Consider the following 21,767-nt stretch of genomic DNA (forward strand, 5'->3'; position numbering starts at 1 on the left):
TGGGTCTAATAAGAGATCCACGGCTTGAAATTGAAATAGAATTTGGTTATGGAGAATTTTTTGGGCTGCGTCTAAGTTTGTGTTTTTGGGTTTGTAATGTTTGGCTGACAAGAACATGCAGTGGCATTTTTTATTATTATTTTATTATTAACGTTAGCCTCAGTTGTGCTAAAGGTTTATTTGAGATCCGCTTATTTTGTTAAAACTGAAAACTTTTGTTAAAAGTACCATAAATGTAAAAGTTAGCTAAAATAGTAAAGTGAGACCCATAAATAGTACCAAAAAGTGTAGTAGAGTCCATAAATAGTAGCAAAAATAAGTTGAATAGTAAAACACTAGCTTTTAATTTAGAGCCAAATGCGCACTAAGTGTCCATTTGGTATGATTAATTTTGCCAACTTAGTGTGCGTTTGGGTATAGATGAAAAATTAAAATTATTTCACTATTCAACTTATTTTTGTTATTATTCATGAGCTCTAGTGCACTTTTTGACACTATTCATAGGCCCTATTGTACTATTTCAACCAACTTTTACCTTTATCTACAATACTTTTAACAATAATTTTTCAGTTTCAGCAAAATAAGCGGTATCTAAGCACACCCTTATTTTACTTTTCAACTTATTTTTGCTACTATTTATAGATTTCACTGCACTTTTTGGTACTATTCATGGGTCTCATTGTACTATTTCAGCTAAGTGCGCGCACATTTGTCACGTAAACATTTTTCGTTAGTAAGTTAATGATAGAGTTAAAATTGATTCCAAATTGAAAATAGTAGGGATCAAATTAATTGCTACCAAAATATAAGAATCAAATTGAGTGCAACCTCAAAATGTAGGGATCAATATAATATATTTGCCTATTTACTAAAAACTAGCTATTGCATCTACAGCCTAGACCAATATGTTCCATCAGAAAGTATAATTAAGCTACAAGATTTTATTAAATATTTGAAAAGCTAATGGAGAGTACGTTAAAGAAGTTACCTGGATATTCCATGGTAAGAGGTTACCAACAATAATAGATAAGTTTGCATAATTTCAATGCACCTTCGTATCCATTGGAAGCCATGATGCATGACTCAAGTCATGAGTCAATAAATAGCTTCCACGAAGACCTATCAAATAAATAAATAAACTTCCACAATGCTACAGTTCCTTTCCATACAAACTTGAAAACAACTTTTGCAAGTAGAGTCATCCTTATCTTTGATTCTTTATTGCTTTCTCATTAGAATATCAATAAAAAATACAATAACTTGGCGTCCCAACTTTCAACATGTTAAATTAAACTTTTTAATAAACTTGAAAACCGACTTTAGCAAGTAGAGTCAACCCATGACAAGATTGTAAGCAATTAAATTTTACAACCCCATGTACAAAAACAAAATCAAAACTCAAAAAACTTTAGAGTAGACCAACCTAGAAAAAATTTATCCGTGAGTATTTTAACTCAATGGCTAAAGACTCCTTAAGATAATTTCTTAGTAAGTTTAAGTTTTATCAGATTCTCAAAAAAAAAAAAAAAAAAAAAAATTATCTATTCACTCTACCCATGATTCTAACGCAGCCTAAGGTCCAACCCTTAGGCTGCGCTTAAAACGCAGCCTAAGGGTTGGACCTTAGGCCGCGCTTTAAACGCAGCCTAAGGACCAAAGCTTAGGCCGCGTTTAAAAACGCGGCCACAGACCCTTTGGGGCCTATAGTCACGGCTTTTAGGCTATGTTTAGAAACGCGGCCAAAAAAACCGCGGCTATAGGCCAAATGGGGCTATGGCCGCGTTTTTTTGACCTATAGCCGCGTTTTTGAACCGCAGCCATAGGACGTTTTTTTTGTAGTGAGTGCAACCTCAAAATGTAGGGATCAATATAATATATTTGCCTATTTACTAAAAACTAGCTATTGCATCTACAGCCTAGACCAATATGTTCCATCAGAAAGTATAATTAAGTTACAAGATTTTATTAAATATTTGAAAAGCTAATGGAGAGTACGTTAAAGAAGTTACCTGGATATTCCATGGTAAGAGGTTACCAACAATAATAGATAAGTTTGCATAATTTCAATGCACCTTCGTATCCATTGGAAGCCATGATGCATGACTCAAGTCATGAGTCAATAAATAGCTTCCACGAAGACCTATCAAATAAATAAATAAACTTCCACAAAGCTACAGTTCCTTTCCATACAAACTTGAAAATAACTTTTGCAAGTAGAGTCATCCTTATCTTTGATTCTTTATTGCTTTCTCATTAGAATATCAATAAAAAATACAACTTGGTGTCCCAACTTTCAACATGTTAAATTAAACTTTTTAATAAACTTGAAAACCGACTTTTGCAAGTAGAGTCAACCCATGACAAGATTGTAAGCAATTAAATTTTACAACCCCATGTACAAAAACAAAATCAAAACTCAAAAAACTTTTCTAGAGTCTATAGACCAACCTAGAAAAAAGTTATCCGTGAGTATTTTAACTCAATGGCTAAAGACTTGCCTTAAGATAATTTCTTAGTAAGTTTAAGTTTTATCAGATTCTCAAAAAAAAAAAAAAAAAAAAATTATCTATTCACTCTACCCATGATTCTATGAGATGAGCTTGACTACTTCTAGAGAAATAAATAATAAAATATTCAAATGACCAACAGAAGTTGGCGCAAGTGTAACAATATTCCAAAAGTTGAAGCGTAACTTTTATTGTTACTACGCTCCTGTTGAGCCACATCAGTGGCCACGTTATTGACCCTATTGGCTTCTTCTTCTTTTTTCCTTTTCTTTTACAATTAACATTTTTCAAATTATTATTCCATCATAATATATATATATATATATATATATATATATGAGATGAGTTCAAGTTAAATCTGGTGTAACTCTAAAGAGTTATACCTTTTTAAAATCATTAGATTTAAGTAGATCCAACGGTAAAAAAAAAGACCCTCATTAATGCTAATATTCTAATTAATTTCATTTATTATCTCTTATTTAATATATTCCATACTTATTTCTAAACCCAAAAAAAATTATACATCTAGCTCTTTCTCTCTCTGCTGCATGTTTCTCTCTCTTTCTCTTTGCATGTTTCTCTCTCTATCTCCTCCATAGCTTTTCCTCCTCCATGGCCAAGTCATCGACAGCAAAAAAAAAAAGCCACTGCCACTGGCTTTGTTGAATAACACAACTATTGCTTTTAGTTGTTCTCTATCTCCATGTTTCTAGACTTTGTCATAGTTATGAACTATTTTATTCCATTGCATCTATGTTTAATTTATTTTCTCACATGAATCAGTAATCTAATTGTTCATAGATTACTATGTTTAATTTATTTTTTTCCTTCGCCTTTAAATTATAGTTCGCAATCAAAACTATTATGTAAAGGTAATAGTTAGTCATCATTTGGTTGATATTTTAATGAAAATGTCAACCAAATATATATGTGTGTGGACATTATTAATACCACGACCAACTCTTTATTAATTGGAATGTGAAGCAGAAAGTCCAACCAAAAATTTCTTTAGAGTACTCCGTTCAATAGCTTCTTTGCAGAGATGTGGGAGGTTGGCTATGGTGGGTTGCTAGTAAATGTAAGGTTTGCAGGTTATTGAAAATGGTAGTGTCCTTTAATTAGGAAAATTATTGTGTACTCTTGGAGTACCATAAATGCGTACTCCTCCCTTCACATGAATGTGTATCATAAATGAGTACCATAAATGGTGGGTTCCACTAATTAAATTCATAGTGAGACCCACCATTTATATGAGAGGGGGAGTACGCATTTATGATACTCCGGGAGTACCTAATAATTTTCCCTTTAATCAAGTGAAGGCAATAAAGTAGAGAGAGAGAGAGAGAGAGAGAGAGAGAAGAAAATGCTAGTATTAATTAGGTAATAAGATAGAAAGTATTAACATTTAATGATGTTTTTTCGATCATTAAATCTCTTAGAAATCTATGGCTTAAAAATGTGTAACTCCAGGTGTAACTTGAACCCATCTCTCTCTCTCTTCTCTCTCTCTCTCTCTCTCTCTTCTCTCTCTCCATATATATCTATATATACTACTCTCTCTCTCTCTCTCTCTCTATCTCTCTCTCTCTCTCTCTCTCTCTCTCTCTCTCTCTCTCTATTAATATTTCCTAACATTTTAACATTCCATTTATTATTCCATCTAACTCGATCTAATAATATTTCTCTCTCCATCAAACCCAATATGACCACTCTCTCTCTCAATTAATGTTTACTAACTTTTTAACTTTCCATTTATTGTTCCATCAAACCCAATTTTCTTATGAGTTTTAATTACCTTTGCTGGTAAAGTCTCTGATGGTTGAATAAGAGATCTAGGATTCAATCCCCGCCTACACCAAAAACCAATTGGTGTCTTGGTCTGATAATAAAAAACTATTATCAGAAGCAGACGCCATAGGTTGAAACACTCTTAAAAAAAAAAAAAAATTGTGACACTTTACCGACTGTACCATTGATTTGCATCTTTTAATAGACTAGTGTATTGCAATGTATTAAAAAATTGGTTTTCATGATTTTTTTTTCATACTTTGAGCTCCTATTTACATTAACTCATGCAAAAATTTCTGTTTATTTTAACATAAGAACCTACTTTTTTCTATTTTACACATTCACTTTTCAAAATACTTCACATCAAATTATCTGTTTTACAATATATTTCATTAAAATATTAATTTTCTTGATTATCTCTTTTTTCACATACAACATCCACTCTCTTCCTTCATCCTCGGCATAAGTAAAGAAAGAAAGAAAAAACTAAATGCAATACGAAAAGTGCTAATATAAATTTACACAGATACTATAACAAAAATGTATTTTTAAACAATTTTGCATGATCATATATGAGTGAATTTTGGGCTTGGTTGGCTAAAATGTGATCATTATTCTATCATACAAGCACTGTTGTGTGCGCTTTGAGGCTCTAAATCCTAGTTTCGTCCTTGCATGAGAGTGACGCATGTCATCTTACTAGTGTTGGCTCAACCAAGTTTGTATCCAAATTTTATCCTATGACTAAAAGTATATGTGGATGATTTTATCAATCACCACCAACTTAGTTGAAAGAATTTTCCTTCAATTTAATTGAAGGTAAACGTTTTTATTTACTATTTTGGGTGTTATATGCCTTTTTTTTTTTTTTTTTTATAGATAAAATATGTTTTGATGTAGTTACATGAGACTTTATCTATTGTCTTCAGATTATTCGTAGACTGCGCATACAGACTTATGTGATGCATGAAAATATATAATTATTTTGTGATATGGTATAATGTGTAATTTTTTCTCTGAAATTTGTTCCCTCTAAAAATGAAACAATTTTTTCATCACTCTATTTCTACATATATAACATTCTATTATTTTATATTTCAGTGTGCTTGATTGATATTTTTTTAAAGGTGGTCCATATTCTTAATTTTAACTGCTAATTATAGTGCGTTTGTTTTCCCAATTTGTTTATTTAGAACTAAACTTTTTAAGTTGCAAATATTGTACAAATTTCTTCTTTCTTTATGGAAATTATCATGATAATCAAAACTCACCACAAAATTATAATATTATTTTAACCAAAATTAAAATTAAACTAAAGGCATTAATTAAGATAGACGATATAATATTTTATTACTCACACAATTTGTAGGCACATTTAAATATATAACCATGTAGATTTTATTTGAATATAAGCTCAAATCTTTACTTTCAAAATAACTAAGTGTCAATACAAACTAAAATCATCAAAAATTATAAGAGGGAAAAGGATTTAGATCCTCTAGATTTCCTAAGGTACTCTACCAATAGATTTCCTTAAATCCTAACCATTCTTTTATGATTTAAGAGCCTAAATTATGCCATGTCAACATTCCATTAACAATAATCTTAATTGTTTCGTTTGCAACATTATTTTATTATTTTAAGAGTACTGTTAGTGGAATGCTGACATGGTAAAATCTAGACCCTTAAATCATAAAAGAGTGGTTCGGATTTAAGGAAATCTATTTGGTAGAGTACCCTAAGAAATCTAGAGGATCTAAATCCGAGGGAAAAATGAGACTTGTGATGGAGAATTAAAAAATACAACACTAAACGTATTAACAAAATATAGAATTATAAAAAATAAAAACATAAAAAGTCTTCAACTTAAGGGTTAAGAAACAATAAAAAATTCAGCAAAAGAAAGAAAACAATTGTGAGAGAGAGAATTCACCTTTTTTTTTGAAAGCTCAAGGAGAGAATAGTGATAAAGATGTTTACACATGAATGTGCATTGTCAAGAAAAAAGATTCCCACTTTCTCCCATTTCCAACTCACCTACATGTCGAATATATTATAGGTGATGATAGAGATATTCTAAGCCAATAAAACAAACCACCTTCTTGAAAATTATATCATGATGTTTTTCCATTAAATTATTTAAAGACTTCTCTTTTTATACGTTGGGTGGCTATAAAAAATTGGAGAGAAGAGAAAATGAACAAGGCAACTTTTTTATTTTTAAAAAAAATTTCTTTCAGTTGGCGTTTATTTAAGTAGACAATATCATGTGGGTTTCAGTTAGCTCAACTAGTAAAGTCTCTGATAGTTGAATAAGAGATTTGGGGTTCAATCCCTTCCTACACCAAAAACCAATTGGTGTTTTGGTCTGATGATAAAGAGCATCATCAGAAGCAGACGCCATAAGTTGAAACTCTCTAAAAAAAAGTAGACAATATCATAGGAATGTACCTAAGAATATGCCACGCTTAATTTTTTTTTTTTTAATATATAAGATAGAAATTTTACTCTAACCTAATTTAATTTAAGTGAATATATGTGTGAAGTTCCCTCTTGAAGACTTGAACCCCAATCCTAACCCTCCATACCCCACGAACACTTATACTTGTAAAGTGATTATCACACCAAAGATGCACAGTAGTGTCATGCTTAATTTTGAACAAACATAATGCCTTTACGGAAAGATTCAACTACTCTGATTATCTATGTCTTAAGAATATGTATTTTTAATTTAAATACCTTTTTTCCATGGTCCCCTCCATGTCAGTACAAACATAGTGGATTCTGGAAAAAAAAATTTATGTTATCTCAACAAAATAAAAAACCAAAACTACGTTGTGTGACTCAACTATAGGTACCTACAGTATATAAGTTTATTCTTTTATTATTATTAACCAAGAATCTTAACCTCCCCTTCTTCTTGTAAAAGAAAAAAAAAAGATTTGCACCTACCCCATATATTTGCTTTTTTCCCTTTTGAATCCCTCTCTTAACAAAAGTTATCATTCTTTATCATTATCAAACCTAAAATTATTCTTAATTGACTATTGAGGTAAGTCATGAGTCAAGTCATAAAATTGCATTGAGGCAACTTCGTGGAAGAGGGATCTCTAGTTTTATAACTTTTATCGACTATATTAGGAGCCACTATAACCACAATATTATTATTATTATTTAAAAAAAAAAAAAAAAGAGTTACTAACGCACTATGGCCATCGTTCAGATTGAATAGAATATATTGTGAAAAGGAGTCCTTATTAGCCATCTTTTTTCCAATCAATTCCATATTTCTAGTTTGATTTCTTCTCTCTGAGATTCAATTCCAACACACTTGGTGTAAATCATTATTCTTTCATCAATTTCCCAATCAAACGCGCCTACTCAAAACCTTTCAAATTTAGTACTCTTAACTCATCCGTGAAGCTCCACTCGAATTGCAAGCCTTCATTCATCTCTTATCATTCCTATTAATTTTATCATATCTTTGATCTTTCTTACCTTCTGCTCTTCCTTTTACATCTCCTCAATCTTCAGTTAACAGATATCAATGACTTTCTTGACCAATGAAGGAGCCTCTTCTTTATTTTTTCTACCCACCAATGGAACTTACTCACACAATTTGTAGGTACATTAAAGGCAACTTTTTCTCACACCGTTTACTATGTAAGTATTTTACGTTAATGAGTTAAAGGTAGAGAAGATTGATGGCAAATTGAAATAGTAGGGACTAAATTAATTGCTACCAAAATGTAGGGACCAAATTGATTGTGACCCCAAAATGTAAGGATCAAAATGGTATTTTGACTTAACTCAAATCTCCACTTGCAAAATAACTAAATATTAATCCAAACTAAAATCATCATAAATTATAAGAGAGAAAGAGGAGACTTGTGATGGAGAAATAAAAAAAAAATACAACACTAAAACATATCAAAACAATGTAGAATTAAAAATAAATAAAGAATTTCATCAACTTAAGGGTTAAGAAACAATAAAAAATTCAGCAAAAGAAAGAGAAACAAAAAATTGTGAGAGAGAAAGTATTTACCTTTTTTTTTTCGAAAGTTCAAGGAAAGAATAGAGAAGCTATGATTATAAAGATATATCTTACGGAATACGATTGTTCCCCTTCTCATGTAAACATTATTATTTTTTAATTATCAAGTGTTCCATGTGAACTTCCTAAAACAAAAAATAAATAGAAAAAATGGTCCTATATAAATGTTCATTACCTAAGAACATTAACAACATAAAATGCCGTGACCTGTTACCCTTGTCACTCTGCCTTTAAATGGTCAAAAAAGATTATATATATATATATATATTAAAAAAAAAAAAAAACTAGTTTGATTTCTTCTCTCTGAGATTCAATTCCAACACACTTGGTGTAAATCATTATTCTTTCATCAATTTCCCAATCAAACGCGCCTACTCAAAACCTTTCAAATTTAGTACTCTTAACTCATCCGTGAAGCTCCACTCGAATTGCAAGCCTTCATTCATCTCTTATCATTTCTGTTAATTTTATCATATCTTTGATCTTTCTTACCTTCTGCTCTTCCTTTTACATCTCCTCAATCTTCAGTTAACAGATATCAATGACTTTCTTGACCAATGAAGGAGCCTCTTCTTTATTTTTTCTACCCACCGATGGAACTATAATTTATTACTCACACAATTTGTAGGTACATTAAAGGCAACTTTTTCTCACACCGTTTACTATGTAAGTATTTTACGTTAATGAGTTAAAGGTAGAGACCAGATTGATGGCAAATTGAAATAGTAGGGACTAAATTGATTGCTACCAAAATGTAGGGACCAAATTGATTGTGACCCCAAAATGTAAGGATCAAAATGGTATTTTGGCTTAACTCAAATCTCCACTTGCAAAATAACTAAATATTAATCCAAACTAAAATCATCATAAATTATAAGAGAGAAAGAGGAGACTTGTGATGGAGAAAAAAAAAAAAAAATACAACACTAAAACATATCAAAACAATGTAGAATTAAAAATAAATAAAAAATTTCATCAACTTAAGGGTTAAGAAACAATAAAAAATTCAGCAAAAGAAAGAGAAACAAAAAATTGTGAGAGAGAAAGTATTTACCTTTTTTTTTTTCGAAAGTTCAAGGAAAGAATAGAGAAGCTATGATTATAAAGATATATCTTACGGAATACGATTGTTCCCCTTCTCATGTAAACATTATTATTTTTTAATTATCAAGTGTTCCATGTGAACTTCCTAAAACAAAAAATAGATAGAAAAGATGGTCCTATATAAATGTTCATTACCTAAGAACATTAACAACATAAAATGCCGTGACCTGTTACCCTTGTCACTTTGCCTTTAAATGGTCAAAAAAGATTATATATATATATATATATAAAGTAGTATCTGACATAGAAAATTAATAAAAATTAGCCTATAAAATATGTTAATTCTCAATTTTCTATTTAAGAATGTTCCTTACATAGAGACCAATGACTATATATAATGTTGTGACATTTTACCTTCGTGACTTTGCCTTGAAATGATCAATAAAAAGTAATATATGATAGCTAGAATTATTAAAGTGTAGTCAATAGAATATATATTTTTTGAGAAGGAATATAGAATATATTAATTTGTTTTTTCTTGATTTGAAGTGTACTAGCCAACAACTCTGGTCTGGCCACACGTTTATTTTTTCTAATTCTTTATTATCTAATTGAAAATTTGCCTGTTCAGCAGATTCTAGCACATGAATGCGCATTGTAAAATGCATTTTCAAGAAAAAAAGGATTCCCACTTTCTCTCTTTATGGAAACTTCGTGGAAGAGGGATGGAAGAAGGATCTCTACAGAATATATTGTGGAAAGGAGCCACTATGAGCCATCTTTTCTTATTATATATTTCCAGGTCGAATTCTTCTCTCTGATATTCAATCCTAACACTTGGTGAAAATCATCATTCCTTCATCAATTTCCCAAATCAAACGCACACACTCAAAACCTTTCAAATTTAGCACTATTAACTCATCCGTGAACCTCCACTCCAATTGCAAACCTTCATTCATCTATTATCATTCCTGTTAATTTCATCACATCTTTGATCTTTCTTACCTTCTACTCTTCTTTTTTCATCTTCTCAATCTTCAATCAACAGATCGTATCAATGGTTTTCTTGACCAACGAAGGAGCCTCTTCTTCTTCTTCTACCCACCGATGCAACTATGATGTTTTCTTGAGTTTTCGAGGTGAAGATACTCGTAATAATTTTACGGGCCATTTATATAAGGCTTTGCACGACCAGGGTTTTGACACCTTCATCGATAATGATCTTCAGAAGGGAGAAGAAATTTCAATGGAACTTCTTAAAGCCATTGAATCATCAACAATTTCGATTGTTGTATTCTCTAAAAATTTTGCATCTTCTTCTTGGTGCTTGAAAGAACTTGTCAAGATTTTTGAGTGTAGGAGTAATGGCCAACGGGTTTTACCAATTTTTTACAAAGTAGACCCATCAGAAATACGTAAACAAGATAGAGAGTATGGGATTGCACTAGCTAAACATGAAGAAAAATTCAAAGATGACATAGAAAAGGTTCAGAAGTGGAGGAAAACTTTAACTGGAGCAGCTAATTTGTCTGGATTTCATTACAATGATGGGTATGTATTTAATTAATGATTATTTTGGTGTGCTTTTCTTAGTTACATACTTTTATTGTTTTTCTATTTATAAATTATGTTATCATTGCCGACATTGAAGATGGGGATGATGGTGGTGGTAGTGGAGTGAGAGGGTAGGGATGATGAAGATGAAGGTGAAGGGGAAGGCTTTTTTTTTTTTTTTTAATTTAATTTAATTTATTTTTAAAACTGGGTTGATGCCAAAGATCTTAATCTATAAATTATCATATGGCATAATACTATTAATGAGGAGACCACTAGGTATTGTTGATGAGGTCTTCCAAGAGGACTGAATAATTTCTTTATATTCTAAATACAAAGGTAGTTAAGCTATAAAGGTCAATAGTAGAATTAGAGTAATTTTAACTTGGATAATCTTATAATCAATTATGATAACTGTGTTGTTATATTGGTTATAAGCTTTAATGGTTTTGTTATGACTGCTAATAAATTACGAAAGTATTGTTTCTATCATATTTTATTAGTTTTTGAGAAAGAGTAACTATTATCACATGCCAATAATACATTTACCGTTCCCACCCCATTAACCCATCATTATGGTCGTGATGTCTTATGCTAATAATACATCATTAAGTACACCTCCTTTCAGCACCAAAAATTGGTCATCACTTTTATGCTAAAATCTTTCACGATTTTTCTATGTATCACACACCATCAATACAAGAATATACCATTTTTATATATATTAGCAATTGAAAATTAAACAGATAAAATAATCAACAATCATATTATACGTACTAAACAAAAATTTCTTCCATCAAACTTCTTTTGTCCAATCCGCTTAATTGCTATTCATACTTCTGTCGCGTTGTGGTAGTAACAAGTTAGACAAAATATGTGGTGTAAGGTCCCAAATAAATTAGAAGAATAAATTGTATGATATTAGATTAGATTTATAGTTAAACCAATGTTAGTTTCTTTAGACCTTCTCTCACTCCCCATGTGTGTATTAAAAATACTTAGGTTATGTTTGGTAATAGTTTTTGTTTTTTATTTTCAAAAACTTGTTTTTGAGAATATAAAGAAAAAACAATTTTTTTTGGTATTTTTGAAATCAAAACATGTTTGGTTAGTTGAAATAAAAAATTTGAAGAAAAGAATAGAAAATACTAAAATATGTTGTTATTAAGATTTGAACTATAATTCTAACTCATTAAATGAGACAAATTCATTAAATTAAATGCGTGTTTTCATTAACCTTTGAAAATTAGAAATTGAAAAAGTTTTTTGCATGTTTTCAATTTCTTTCACAAATTGAGTTTTGAGAACAGTTTTTGTTTTTCGTCCATTTTGGATTGCCAAACAAGTTTTTCAGTCTCAAAAATAGAAAATTATTTTTGGAAATAGAAAAAAAGAGTAAAAAACAGTTACTAAACATACCCTTAGTATTTTCAAAAAAAATAGATTTATAGTTATTGTACCTAATAATAGGTAATATTTTATAGTCATTCGGTAACGAAATTGAAAAATCAATGGGTTAAAACCCAAAAGTGAATGTGTATGATCTATAATTACTTGATCATGTAACTCTTTTATAATTTGCTATTGGATGCTCAATAAATATTACGCCCAAAATATTTTTCATCTTGGGATTTAATAAGAAATAAATAATAATAATAATAATAATGAAGCAAATAAACAAATCAATAAGGAGAATTAACTATTAAGGTCTTTTTGCTTCTCTTCTAAAGTAAAACGTCTATTGCCTAAAACGCTATTCAAACCTTCTAGCAGTTTGCTTGTATGACACCCCTCTTCAAATTGCTTTTAGTTTTACCTTTTAATTTTTAAGATGACCTATTAATTGCCTTAATGAATACAAAATATAAAAGGAGTATACCATTATTTACAAATTACAATTATCTGTCCTATAATATAATTACAAGAAGCCTTATGCATTTGTGGTGAATTGGCTGTGAGTTTTTCTGTGCTTTAGTACAGACTATTAGTCTTCCTTTTCTTTCATGATTTCGGTTGCACATTTTCTTTAAATTCGCTTTCATTACGGTTCACTTTCTCTTCCTCAACTAAACTATTGTTAACACTACAAATAAAAAAATAAAAAATAGAACAAAATTGTTGCCCTCAAATCTTCAACCCAGAGATGCCTTCTATACCTCTTCATCTTATCAACCACTAATTATATTGTTTTCATCCCAATTTTCAGTTTTTCACAGCCTTATATCTCTTTTTCTCTCACAAATCGATTATTCATTTAAGCTTTTCAATGTTGTATCTACCCATGAACATTCTAAATACAATCCACCCCATCATCCACAACAAATCATTTTGGTTTGGTATTGATTGTTCTCCACAAAATTACAATCACCATTTTGAGAAGACATGGATTGTGTTTTTCATAGAATTTTGAACTTAAGTCAGCAATATGATGATCTAATCTCTTTTTTTTCTTTTGATTTTTTTCTTTTGATTTTTTTCTTTTTCTTTTTTTAATTCTTGCATCTAGAATTTGTAAGTTGTTTCTGTTGTTTTCTTTCTCTTATTATCCAATGTATTGACTTGTGTAATTGTTATCTAACTTTTGATTGTTAGAGCTGCTTTATTTGGCCATCATTGTTGTTGAATTTCTCATTGTTAACTGACTTAAATTTGATAAATAAATAAAAAAGCTTCAGTGTTTCTTTTTATTTTGAACAAAATGGTGGATTCATAAATATTTGTAGAGCAAAATTGATATCATAGTAGTCTCAAAATCTTTAGTGTTACAACTTGCAATTTTGTTATTGTTGCATCCCAGTCTCAAAACCCTCCATCAGATTTCTTGCTTCTCTTAGCTTTCTTGGTAAGCTAAGGTGAAATACTTAGCACATGTGCTCCTGTAAATAGGTATTTGATAGTTGTTGATGGCCATTTTGGAAGCCCAAATAGAAAGAAAAAAGCCCAGCAACGTGGACAAAAAAGAATTGGTAAATAGATAGAAAACCCTTTAAGCCTGAGCAGCAGGAATAATGGATTACAGGCCCATAAGACAAGCAAATGGGCCTCGAAATGGCAAATGTGCTCAAAACAGCCTTGAAATAGAGAAATAGCAGACCATGGGCAGTGTGTGATGTAGAAAAGTGAGAATGGATCACGACAGGCCCGAAGTAATGCAAGCAAAGAAAGTAAGGGATTAATGGCAAGACCATGAACCCAAAGGATGAGAACAAGATAATTGGGCTGGGGAAGCCCAATGGAGTTAGTAAAAACCTATGGTAATGCAGAGTTAAGAAAAGGACCAAGGAAGCCCAAGGAAAGCAAATGGGCCAAGGATACCCAAGGGAAAACAAATGGGACACAGGAGCCTACAAAGTAATGTAATAAGAAAAACTAATGGCCATACTGAGCCACTGGGGAAAGAATAAACGATAGGCCCAAAGAGGCCCAACAAGATTAAGGCAAACAGCTTTGCAGCAGGAATAACAAAACACATGGAAAAAAGGCACGCGCAAGGCCCAGACACCACCAGCCTGTACTCAACTAATACAGGACATGGTGAGGTCGTGAGTTAAAGGTAAGAGGTCATGGTTTGGCGGTGAGGAGAGGGGAAAAACCTATTTTTGAGGTTCCTGCTCAGGCTCTTTTGGGGGAAGTGTCCTGCTGGGATGACATACCACCCAAAAGAGGCAAGCTGAGTTGGAACCACTAGGTGCATGCCATGAGAGTAGAGAGAGAGAAAGAACCCAAACCGTATCAGAAAAGGGTGTCACAGCAGACAAACAAACAAAATACTCTTCTTTGTCTAGTGATGGGGAGTGGCACACAAACGGTCCAGTGGTGGTCGGTAAGTACACCCAAACCAGACAAAGGTGGTTAAGGGCTAAAACAGTAAAATCCGATCACGGTAGGCACTATAAAAAGGGGATCCTTGCCGTGCACAAAAACAACAACGACAACAAGGGAAAAACCATAACCTCAGTAACAAGAATTTCTAAGAAAAAACCAGGAAATAGAAAAATGAGTGTGAAGGAAAGAAAGAAAAGATAAGAGCAAAATTAAAAAGAAAGAAACAAATAAAGAGTGAGATCAGCAGGCATGCACCAGTAGATTGATTCCCTCTCTTCCTCTCAAAAATCCTGCTCTCTGTAAAAAAGAAAAATGATTCCTTTGGGCACCAACCACTTAGGTCCATTTCCCTCAAAGCAGCCCAGCCCATTATGACCAAAAGGCCCACTACAATAGTCACTGATAAAGAATCTATGGTGATATACTTAACATAAGCTCCTAAAATGGGTATTTGGTAGTCACGGATAAAGTAGTGATTTTTGGTACAATTGCTTAAATGTTTGCATATCTAAGTATTTTATGATACTCTTTAGTATTATTAGAGTGTTGTATATCTTTTATGGACTATCTTCTTAGGAGCTTGAACTAAATAAAAAATAAAAAAATAAAAAATAAAAAAGGAAAACAAATCAACTTATATTGGCTATAAAACCATGCTATTTAAATGTCAATTTGTTATTATAAATATTAGAATTATTTTATTTTCCTTTGGGATGTACGAGACAAATGCAATCCAAGCAGTTTTGCATGCAACATTGGAATATAAATCCTTTATCTAACTCTTTTTTTTTTTTTTTTCCATTTTTTGTTCCATCAATCACAACTAGTCATGTATTCACTTGACTTTCCTTATAAAATAAATAAAGTTAAAAGTGAAAAAAAAAAAAAAAAAAATAAAAGCCTAGATCAAATTTTCTAGCCAAAAGAAGGAGAATAATGTGCCAAAATTAATGATATTTCCTAATCTTTTGAATTTCAATGCCATTTAATTTAAATAGCAATATGTTAGTTGCAATGCACAAAACTAGACATATTGAATTTAGTTCATCTTCATATTTATATTTACAACTAATCCAACTCATTAGATCTTTCTCATGCTCTATGCTTTGCAGTTACACTGAATCTGAATCTGAGTTTATCCAAAGAGTTATAAAAGAGATATCAAGGACTAAATCAAATCGTGAGCCATTATTTGTTGCTAAACATCCAGTTGGAATAGATATTCGAGCAGAGGCTGTAGAATTGCTTTTAGATATGGATTCAAATGATGTTTGCATGGTAGGAATTTGTGGTATTGGGGGAATAGGTAAGACTACAATCTCGAAAGCTGTTTATAATAGAATTGCTCACCGTTTTGAAGGAAGCTATTTTTTAGAGAATGATAGAGAAATGTCAAAAATAATTGATGGCATAACCCAACTACAAGAGACACTTCTTTCTAAGATCTTACGAGATAGAGATTTGAAGGTGCGCAATGTATCTGAAGGTATCAATTTGATAAAGGAAAGACTTCGTCATAAAAAAGTTCTTATAATTCTTGATGATGTGGAAGACTCAAAACAAGTAGAAAATTTGCTTGGAGAATGTAACTGGTTTGCTTCCGGAAGTAGAGTAATTGTGACAACAAGAGACAAACATGTACTAACCACTTTGGGAAAAGATCCTCGAATATATGAGGTTACAAAATTGAGTCCATGTGAAGCTCTTGAACTTTTCAACCGGCATGCCTTCCAAGCAAGTAAATATGGGGAAGATTATTCTGAACTTGCAAAACAGATTATATGTTATGCCAATGGCCTACCATTAGCTTTAGAAATAATTGATTTTGATTTGTGTGGAAAAAATATACATGAATGGAAAAGTGCATTAGAAAAGTATAAAAACATTCCACATGAAGATATTCAAAAAATACTCAAAATAAGTTATGATGGATTGGAAAAATTTGAAAATGAAATTTTTCTTGATATTGCATGTTTTTTTAAGGGTTACAACAAGGATGATGTTGTAGATATATTAGATTCTTGCAAGTTATATCCAGACTATGGTATTGGAAAGCTTATTGATAAATGTCTTATAACTTTGAAATATGACCATGTGTCACGGTATTACTCTTTGTCAATGCATGACTTGGTACAACAAATGGGTAGAGAAATTGTTCAACAAGAATCAGAAGAGCTTGAACAGCGTAGTAGGATATGGAGTTATGAGGATGCTCATAAATTACTAACTAGAAATATGGTATACATTCTTTGCTTCTCCATTTTTTCAAAATATTTCTTTAGTGGATTTTCCCTTCACAATATTGAACAAAATATAATTTTCTCAATATATGTTTTGTTTAAAGTTTCAAAATCTTTATACTTTTGTCGAATTCTATTATGAAGTGTGACTAATTTTTTGTCTTAAGCAGGGATCAAATAAAATTCGAAGCATAATGTTGCTCTCACCTGAACGAACAGAGGTGTCATTGAAAGCTAAAGTTTTCAAGAGGATGAAAAATCTCAAATTTCTTGTAGGCAATGTACATATTGGTGAAGCACTTGAATATCTCCCAGATGAGCTAAGGTTTCTTGAATGGCGTGAATTTCCTCTATCCTTATCTTCCAAATGTTGCCTTCCTCGACAACTTGTTGTACTCAAGATGTTTAAGTCTAACATTATATTGGAGAATGTATTCAAGCAGGTATAAGTATTAGTATTTATAAATTTTGATTTCTTTAAATGTTATTTTTAAAAGCTGTTGAAGATAAATTTTGTTTTTGTTTTTTGATTTTCTTTTTAAAATTTTTCATAGGGGTTCCAGTATGAAAGTTTGAAAATGATCAGTCTAAAATCTTGTGAATTGATTACAAAATTACCTGACTTGCGCTGCCCAAACTTAGAGAAATTGGATCTTAACGATTGTAAAAATTTAATTGAGGTTCACGAGTCCATTGGATTTCTTGAGAAGCTTAAACTATGGAATCTCGATGGCTGTTCACAACTTCAAATTCTTCCAAGTACGCTCGTGTTGAAATCTCTTGAATATTTTAGCCTATTTGGTTGCTCAAGTCTTAAGAAGTTCCCCGATATTCACCCAGAAATGAAATGTCTAAAGAAATTGATTTTGACACTTAGTGGTATTAGAGAATTGCCTTCATCATTGTTGTATCTGACTGGACTTGTCTGGTTAGCCCTAGGTGGCAGTAAGCTTACGAATTTTCTAGTTGGGGCCAATAAATCACAAATGCGGGAGGAAGAAGATATTCCTTCTGCCAATTTGAGACTGGCGTGCAATTCCTTTAATAACTTTTCTGGACCTACTGGGTTTCCGTGCTTAACACAACTGGATCTTAGCCATTTGAGAATTATAGATGAATTAGATTCTTGGATGCAGCCCGAATACTTCCCAGTATTGAAAATTTTAGATCTAGGTTATACTAATATTGTTACCATCCTAGAAAGTATTAGCAGATTTACTAGATTACTAGATCTTAAAATTAGAGATTGCAAAAAGCTTCAGGAAATTTCTAGACTACCACAATCTATAAGAACTGTGGATGCAATGAATTGCGATCGGCTGGATACACAATCATCAAGCAGATTATTGAATCAGGTATCTCTTTCTTTCTCTCTCTCTCTCTGAAGTCTAAGTTATAAAGAAACAATTTATGTTAAACTTCAATTTCTTGCAGTTTGGAGAAATTCTAGGGATTCTACCAAATATAGTCGCTCAAGCTGCAACAAGCTTTGATTCTGAATGGCCTCAAATTGGGAATTATCTTATACTACCAGTAACTGAGATTCCAAAGTGGCTCAAATTCAACCATCATCAGAGTGTTGGAAATTCTGTATCATTCTTGGTCGGTCCCAAATTTTCAAATTTGGTTGTTTGTATTGCTTTTCCATCGAAGGATGTGGACAACGATATAGGGTACCTGTGGATAGTTGACATTTTTATCAATGGTAAAAGACAATACACTACGGACACGAGGTGGGCAAATAATAATTATGACCATGTATGGTTAATTTATGGGAAAGTGAATATATCAAATCCTTATGAAGAGAATCGCATTGAGGTTGAGGTTAAACCTCATGATAGGAATTTATCTCTAAATAGGATGAGGATTTATGCAGAATGCATCTGTTGTCCTCAGAAACCCAATATATCTCCTGCCTCATCTATGGATCAATGTGCTTTCAACAATGGGGAAGAAGATTCAGGCTGTGTTGGAATCCGACGCCGACTGCGAAGAAGAAACCATCGACCAACCCATGCTAGACGTCCCCAAAAACACCACCTGTCCCGCTTTGGATGGCTTCGAATCCGATACCGACTCTGGAAACCAAGCTCCAAACCCTGGAGACGGCGAATTACCAATGGGTTTTGTGATTAGGGTTCATCTTCACCAATTCTTCTCCACCAACTTAATCCAACTTTGAAGAGAAGGTTTGCCTCTTTCTATTTCTCTAAATTTAAAGGCTTATTCATAGGATTATAGCTCAAGTATATATTGTGTTTCAAGTAAATAATTGCAAAATCAAATTGTTCGGCTATGTAATTATTATTTATACAAGAAGCATTTAATTTCTTTATTTCTTTTTCAATGCAGATGATGCCTTGTTGCTATTGAAGTAATAGGTAGGCCTAAGATCCCTTTTCACCTTGCAATTTGATTTTCATTTATTATAATATTTGTCTTTTTGTCTGCTTCTGGTGCATAATTTCTTCTTGTAAGATTTTCTAATCTACAATTTTACCAAATAATGAGTATGCTTGCTGATTGTTCGAAACTAAAATTCAAGTCAAGCACAGAACTGTTCGATGAAATGCTTCTTCAGGATAGTGAACCTATTTGCTTAGATGACCTATGCTACACATCGAGCCAATTGTTAAGGTTTTATTTTAAATTTCTACAAAAATATTTCTGTTTGATTAATTATTTAGTTATGCTTTTCTCCTGGGTTTTTAGATTTTAATATTGTTAATTGTCATAGATGTTTCTTTGCTTTTGTTGATTTACAATAATATAACTTAGATTGTTCATAAATTTATTGAAAGATAAATGACATTAGACAAGGATGCATTGAACTGATTACCAGGAGAACTGTAAATTAAAATTTGCAATAAGCTATGGCCCCAGAAGCCTTTTCTTCTGCAGAACCTACCTTGAGAATGGGGCTCACTTCTTCATATTATTCATATTTGATTGGTTGAGGTTGAGGAATTATTTAAGAACATGTTCTTGTTTGCTTGTTTCTTTCTTTGTTAATTAGGAATATTTGAATTAATGATGATGTCAATGCCTTAACTTTGTCATTGTTGAGATTAACAACTGTACCTACTGATAAAACATCTTTATCTCTTAGATTTTTGTGCTTAAAAATGATTCTATTAAGCTTAAATTAAATTCTCAAAGTAGTTTCAAGTAATGCAGTTGCCATTGAAAAAAAAGACAATCAGTAACTGATTTGGAAGTACAAATAAACTTATTTGGTCCCATGATCAGTCATGTCTTTAGACAGTCAAAAGAGCCTCACTTCTCCATAGTTAATGCTCAGATGGAAGAGTAGAACTCGGAGATATGGCTCTCAGATGTGGGCTGCCCTGTTCAAGCTTGAACTTCCATTTAAATTCCTTATTTCCTTTGGAAACTACAAAATGATTGTCTTCCAGTGATTAGGGAGTTAGCAAATATGAATCTCATCAGACATCACTGATGCTTCTTGCCCTTCATGTGCTATAAAAGAGGAATTCTTGGATCACCAATTTATTACCTATAACTTGTGCGACATGGTTCAAATCGCCACTCACCATTAGAAGGTACTTGAGTCAAAGTCAAGTCATAATTGTGCTGCTACTTGGCTGGAAAGAGTGTATAAAGCTTAAGGCTGGTGCAATCATTTCACTGTATTCTTTCAACAATCTTTGGGCTATTTGGATATATTGAAATAAAATAGCGCATGAAAGAATAAGTGTTAATGATAGATTTTGAAGTCCTAAGTCATATTACTTACCTTTATACTATTTGTAGGGATGCAGCAAACACATGGGAAGTGGACACTCTTGTCAAAACACCTAATGTACTTCTCAGCAGTTTCTTGGTAGTATAGCACGTGATCAGATGTTGATGGTATGGATTCCTCTCTCTCTTTTCGTGATATGTCTATATGATGTTGTAAAACTTGTAGAGAATTTGGTAAATATAATTATTGTTGGATGGTTCATATAGTTGTATGTGTAATACATAAGGTGTGATTGAAGATGAAAAAAAATAAGGGATGATTCCACCAGATATGTTGTAATTGGATACCCATATTGGAGGCCGTTTCTTCAGTCAGTATTTTGGGGAAAAATGGGCAATTTCTTGAGATTATCGTAGTGCTTCGATCATATTGGTCTGCATCTGCCTCTGTCATCCAATGCGTTTGCATGGACTGTGTAGTTGTTTTTGTATTATTTTCAATAAAGAAAAAATGATTATGTTTTTGTCACCACGTCAAACTAAACTTTCTGGCATTAAATTGTAAGCTTCAATCTTTGAACTTTAATAAATATATAGATAGTGGGTTCAAGACACATGTTATATTGCGTAAATGATCCCTGGGTGTCTTCTTTAAAAGTTATTTAATAGGAATGCTTTTAAGCCAATTCATATAAAGATATGTTTAAAACAATTTGTTTGGTTTTGAGAAAAGAAGATTGTCTTGAATAATCATGTTCTTATTTTTATATATGGGGGAGGGGAAGGGCTGTAGTTTAAATGATTTGTACAACCTAGTATTCTTTTGGCTGTATAAAACGCTCAATGAATTCCCTTAGGAGGGGTTGACTCCTAGCCACTAGTTGAATCAATATGGCTGGCTTAGGTGTTCTCATGTTGAGATATGGTGCTTAAGGCTACCTAATACAGATGCATTTGTGACTGCTTTAAAAGCAAAGCAAAAGTACACACCAAGAATTAGCAATTGATTGTGCAATAGAAGTTGTAAGCAACACGTGCTTTATAATT

General features: G+C 31.9%; 2 protein-coding genes across 13 annotated transcripts in view; both read left to right on the top strand.

Moving 5' to 3' along the window:
• LOC112040805 (TMV resistance protein N) overlaps positions 1-21,767 on the top strand; it is a 139,733-nt gene that overhangs the window by 113,989 nt on the left and 3,977 nt on the right. For 10 of the 12 annotated variants that reach the window (XM_065774167.1, XM_065774154.1, XM_065774171.1 and 7 more), the window contains 6 exons: positions 15,888-17,013; positions 17,186-17,458; positions 17,570-18,370; positions 18,450-19,204; positions 19,368-19,396; positions 20,790-20,888. In XM_065774167.1, the coding sequence (XP_065630239.1) occupies positions 15,888-17,013; positions 17,186-17,458; positions 17,570-18,370; positions 18,450-19,151 (2,902 nt within the window). In that variant the 3' untranslated portion in view covers positions 19,152-19,204; positions 19,368-19,396; positions 20,790-20,888. Of the gene's footprint in view, positions 1-15,887; positions 17,014-17,185; positions 17,459-17,569; positions 18,371-18,449; positions 19,205-19,367; positions 19,397-19,560; positions 19,653-20,789; positions 20,889-21,767 lie in introns of all 12 variants that reach the window. The other 2 variants (XM_065774180.1, XM_065774185.1) reach the window with 2 other exon arrangements.
• Positions 10,192-11,103, top strand: LOC136067854 (TMV resistance protein N-like). The gene has a single exon (XM_065774212.1). It carries the CDS (start codon positions 10,454-10,456, stop codon positions 10,961-10,963), a length of 510 nt encoding a protein of 169 aa, XP_065630284.1. The 5' UTR covers positions 10,192-10,453; the 3' UTR covers positions 10,964-11,103.

Source organism: Quercus suber, unplaced genomic scaffold, assembly GCF_002906115.3.
Source record: "Quercus suber isolate HL8 unplaced genomic scaffold, Cork oak 2.0 scaffold_7, whole genome shotgun sequence".
NCBI classification, from domain to species: domain Eukaryota; kingdom Viridiplantae; phylum Streptophyta; class Magnoliopsida; order Fagales; family Fagaceae; genus Quercus; species Quercus suber.

Coding starts and splice junctions, on each gene's coding strand:
- LOC136067854 (XM_065774212.1), top strand. CDS start 10,454: ATGGTTTTCTTGACCAACGAAGGAGCCTCTTCTTCTTCTTCTACCCAC.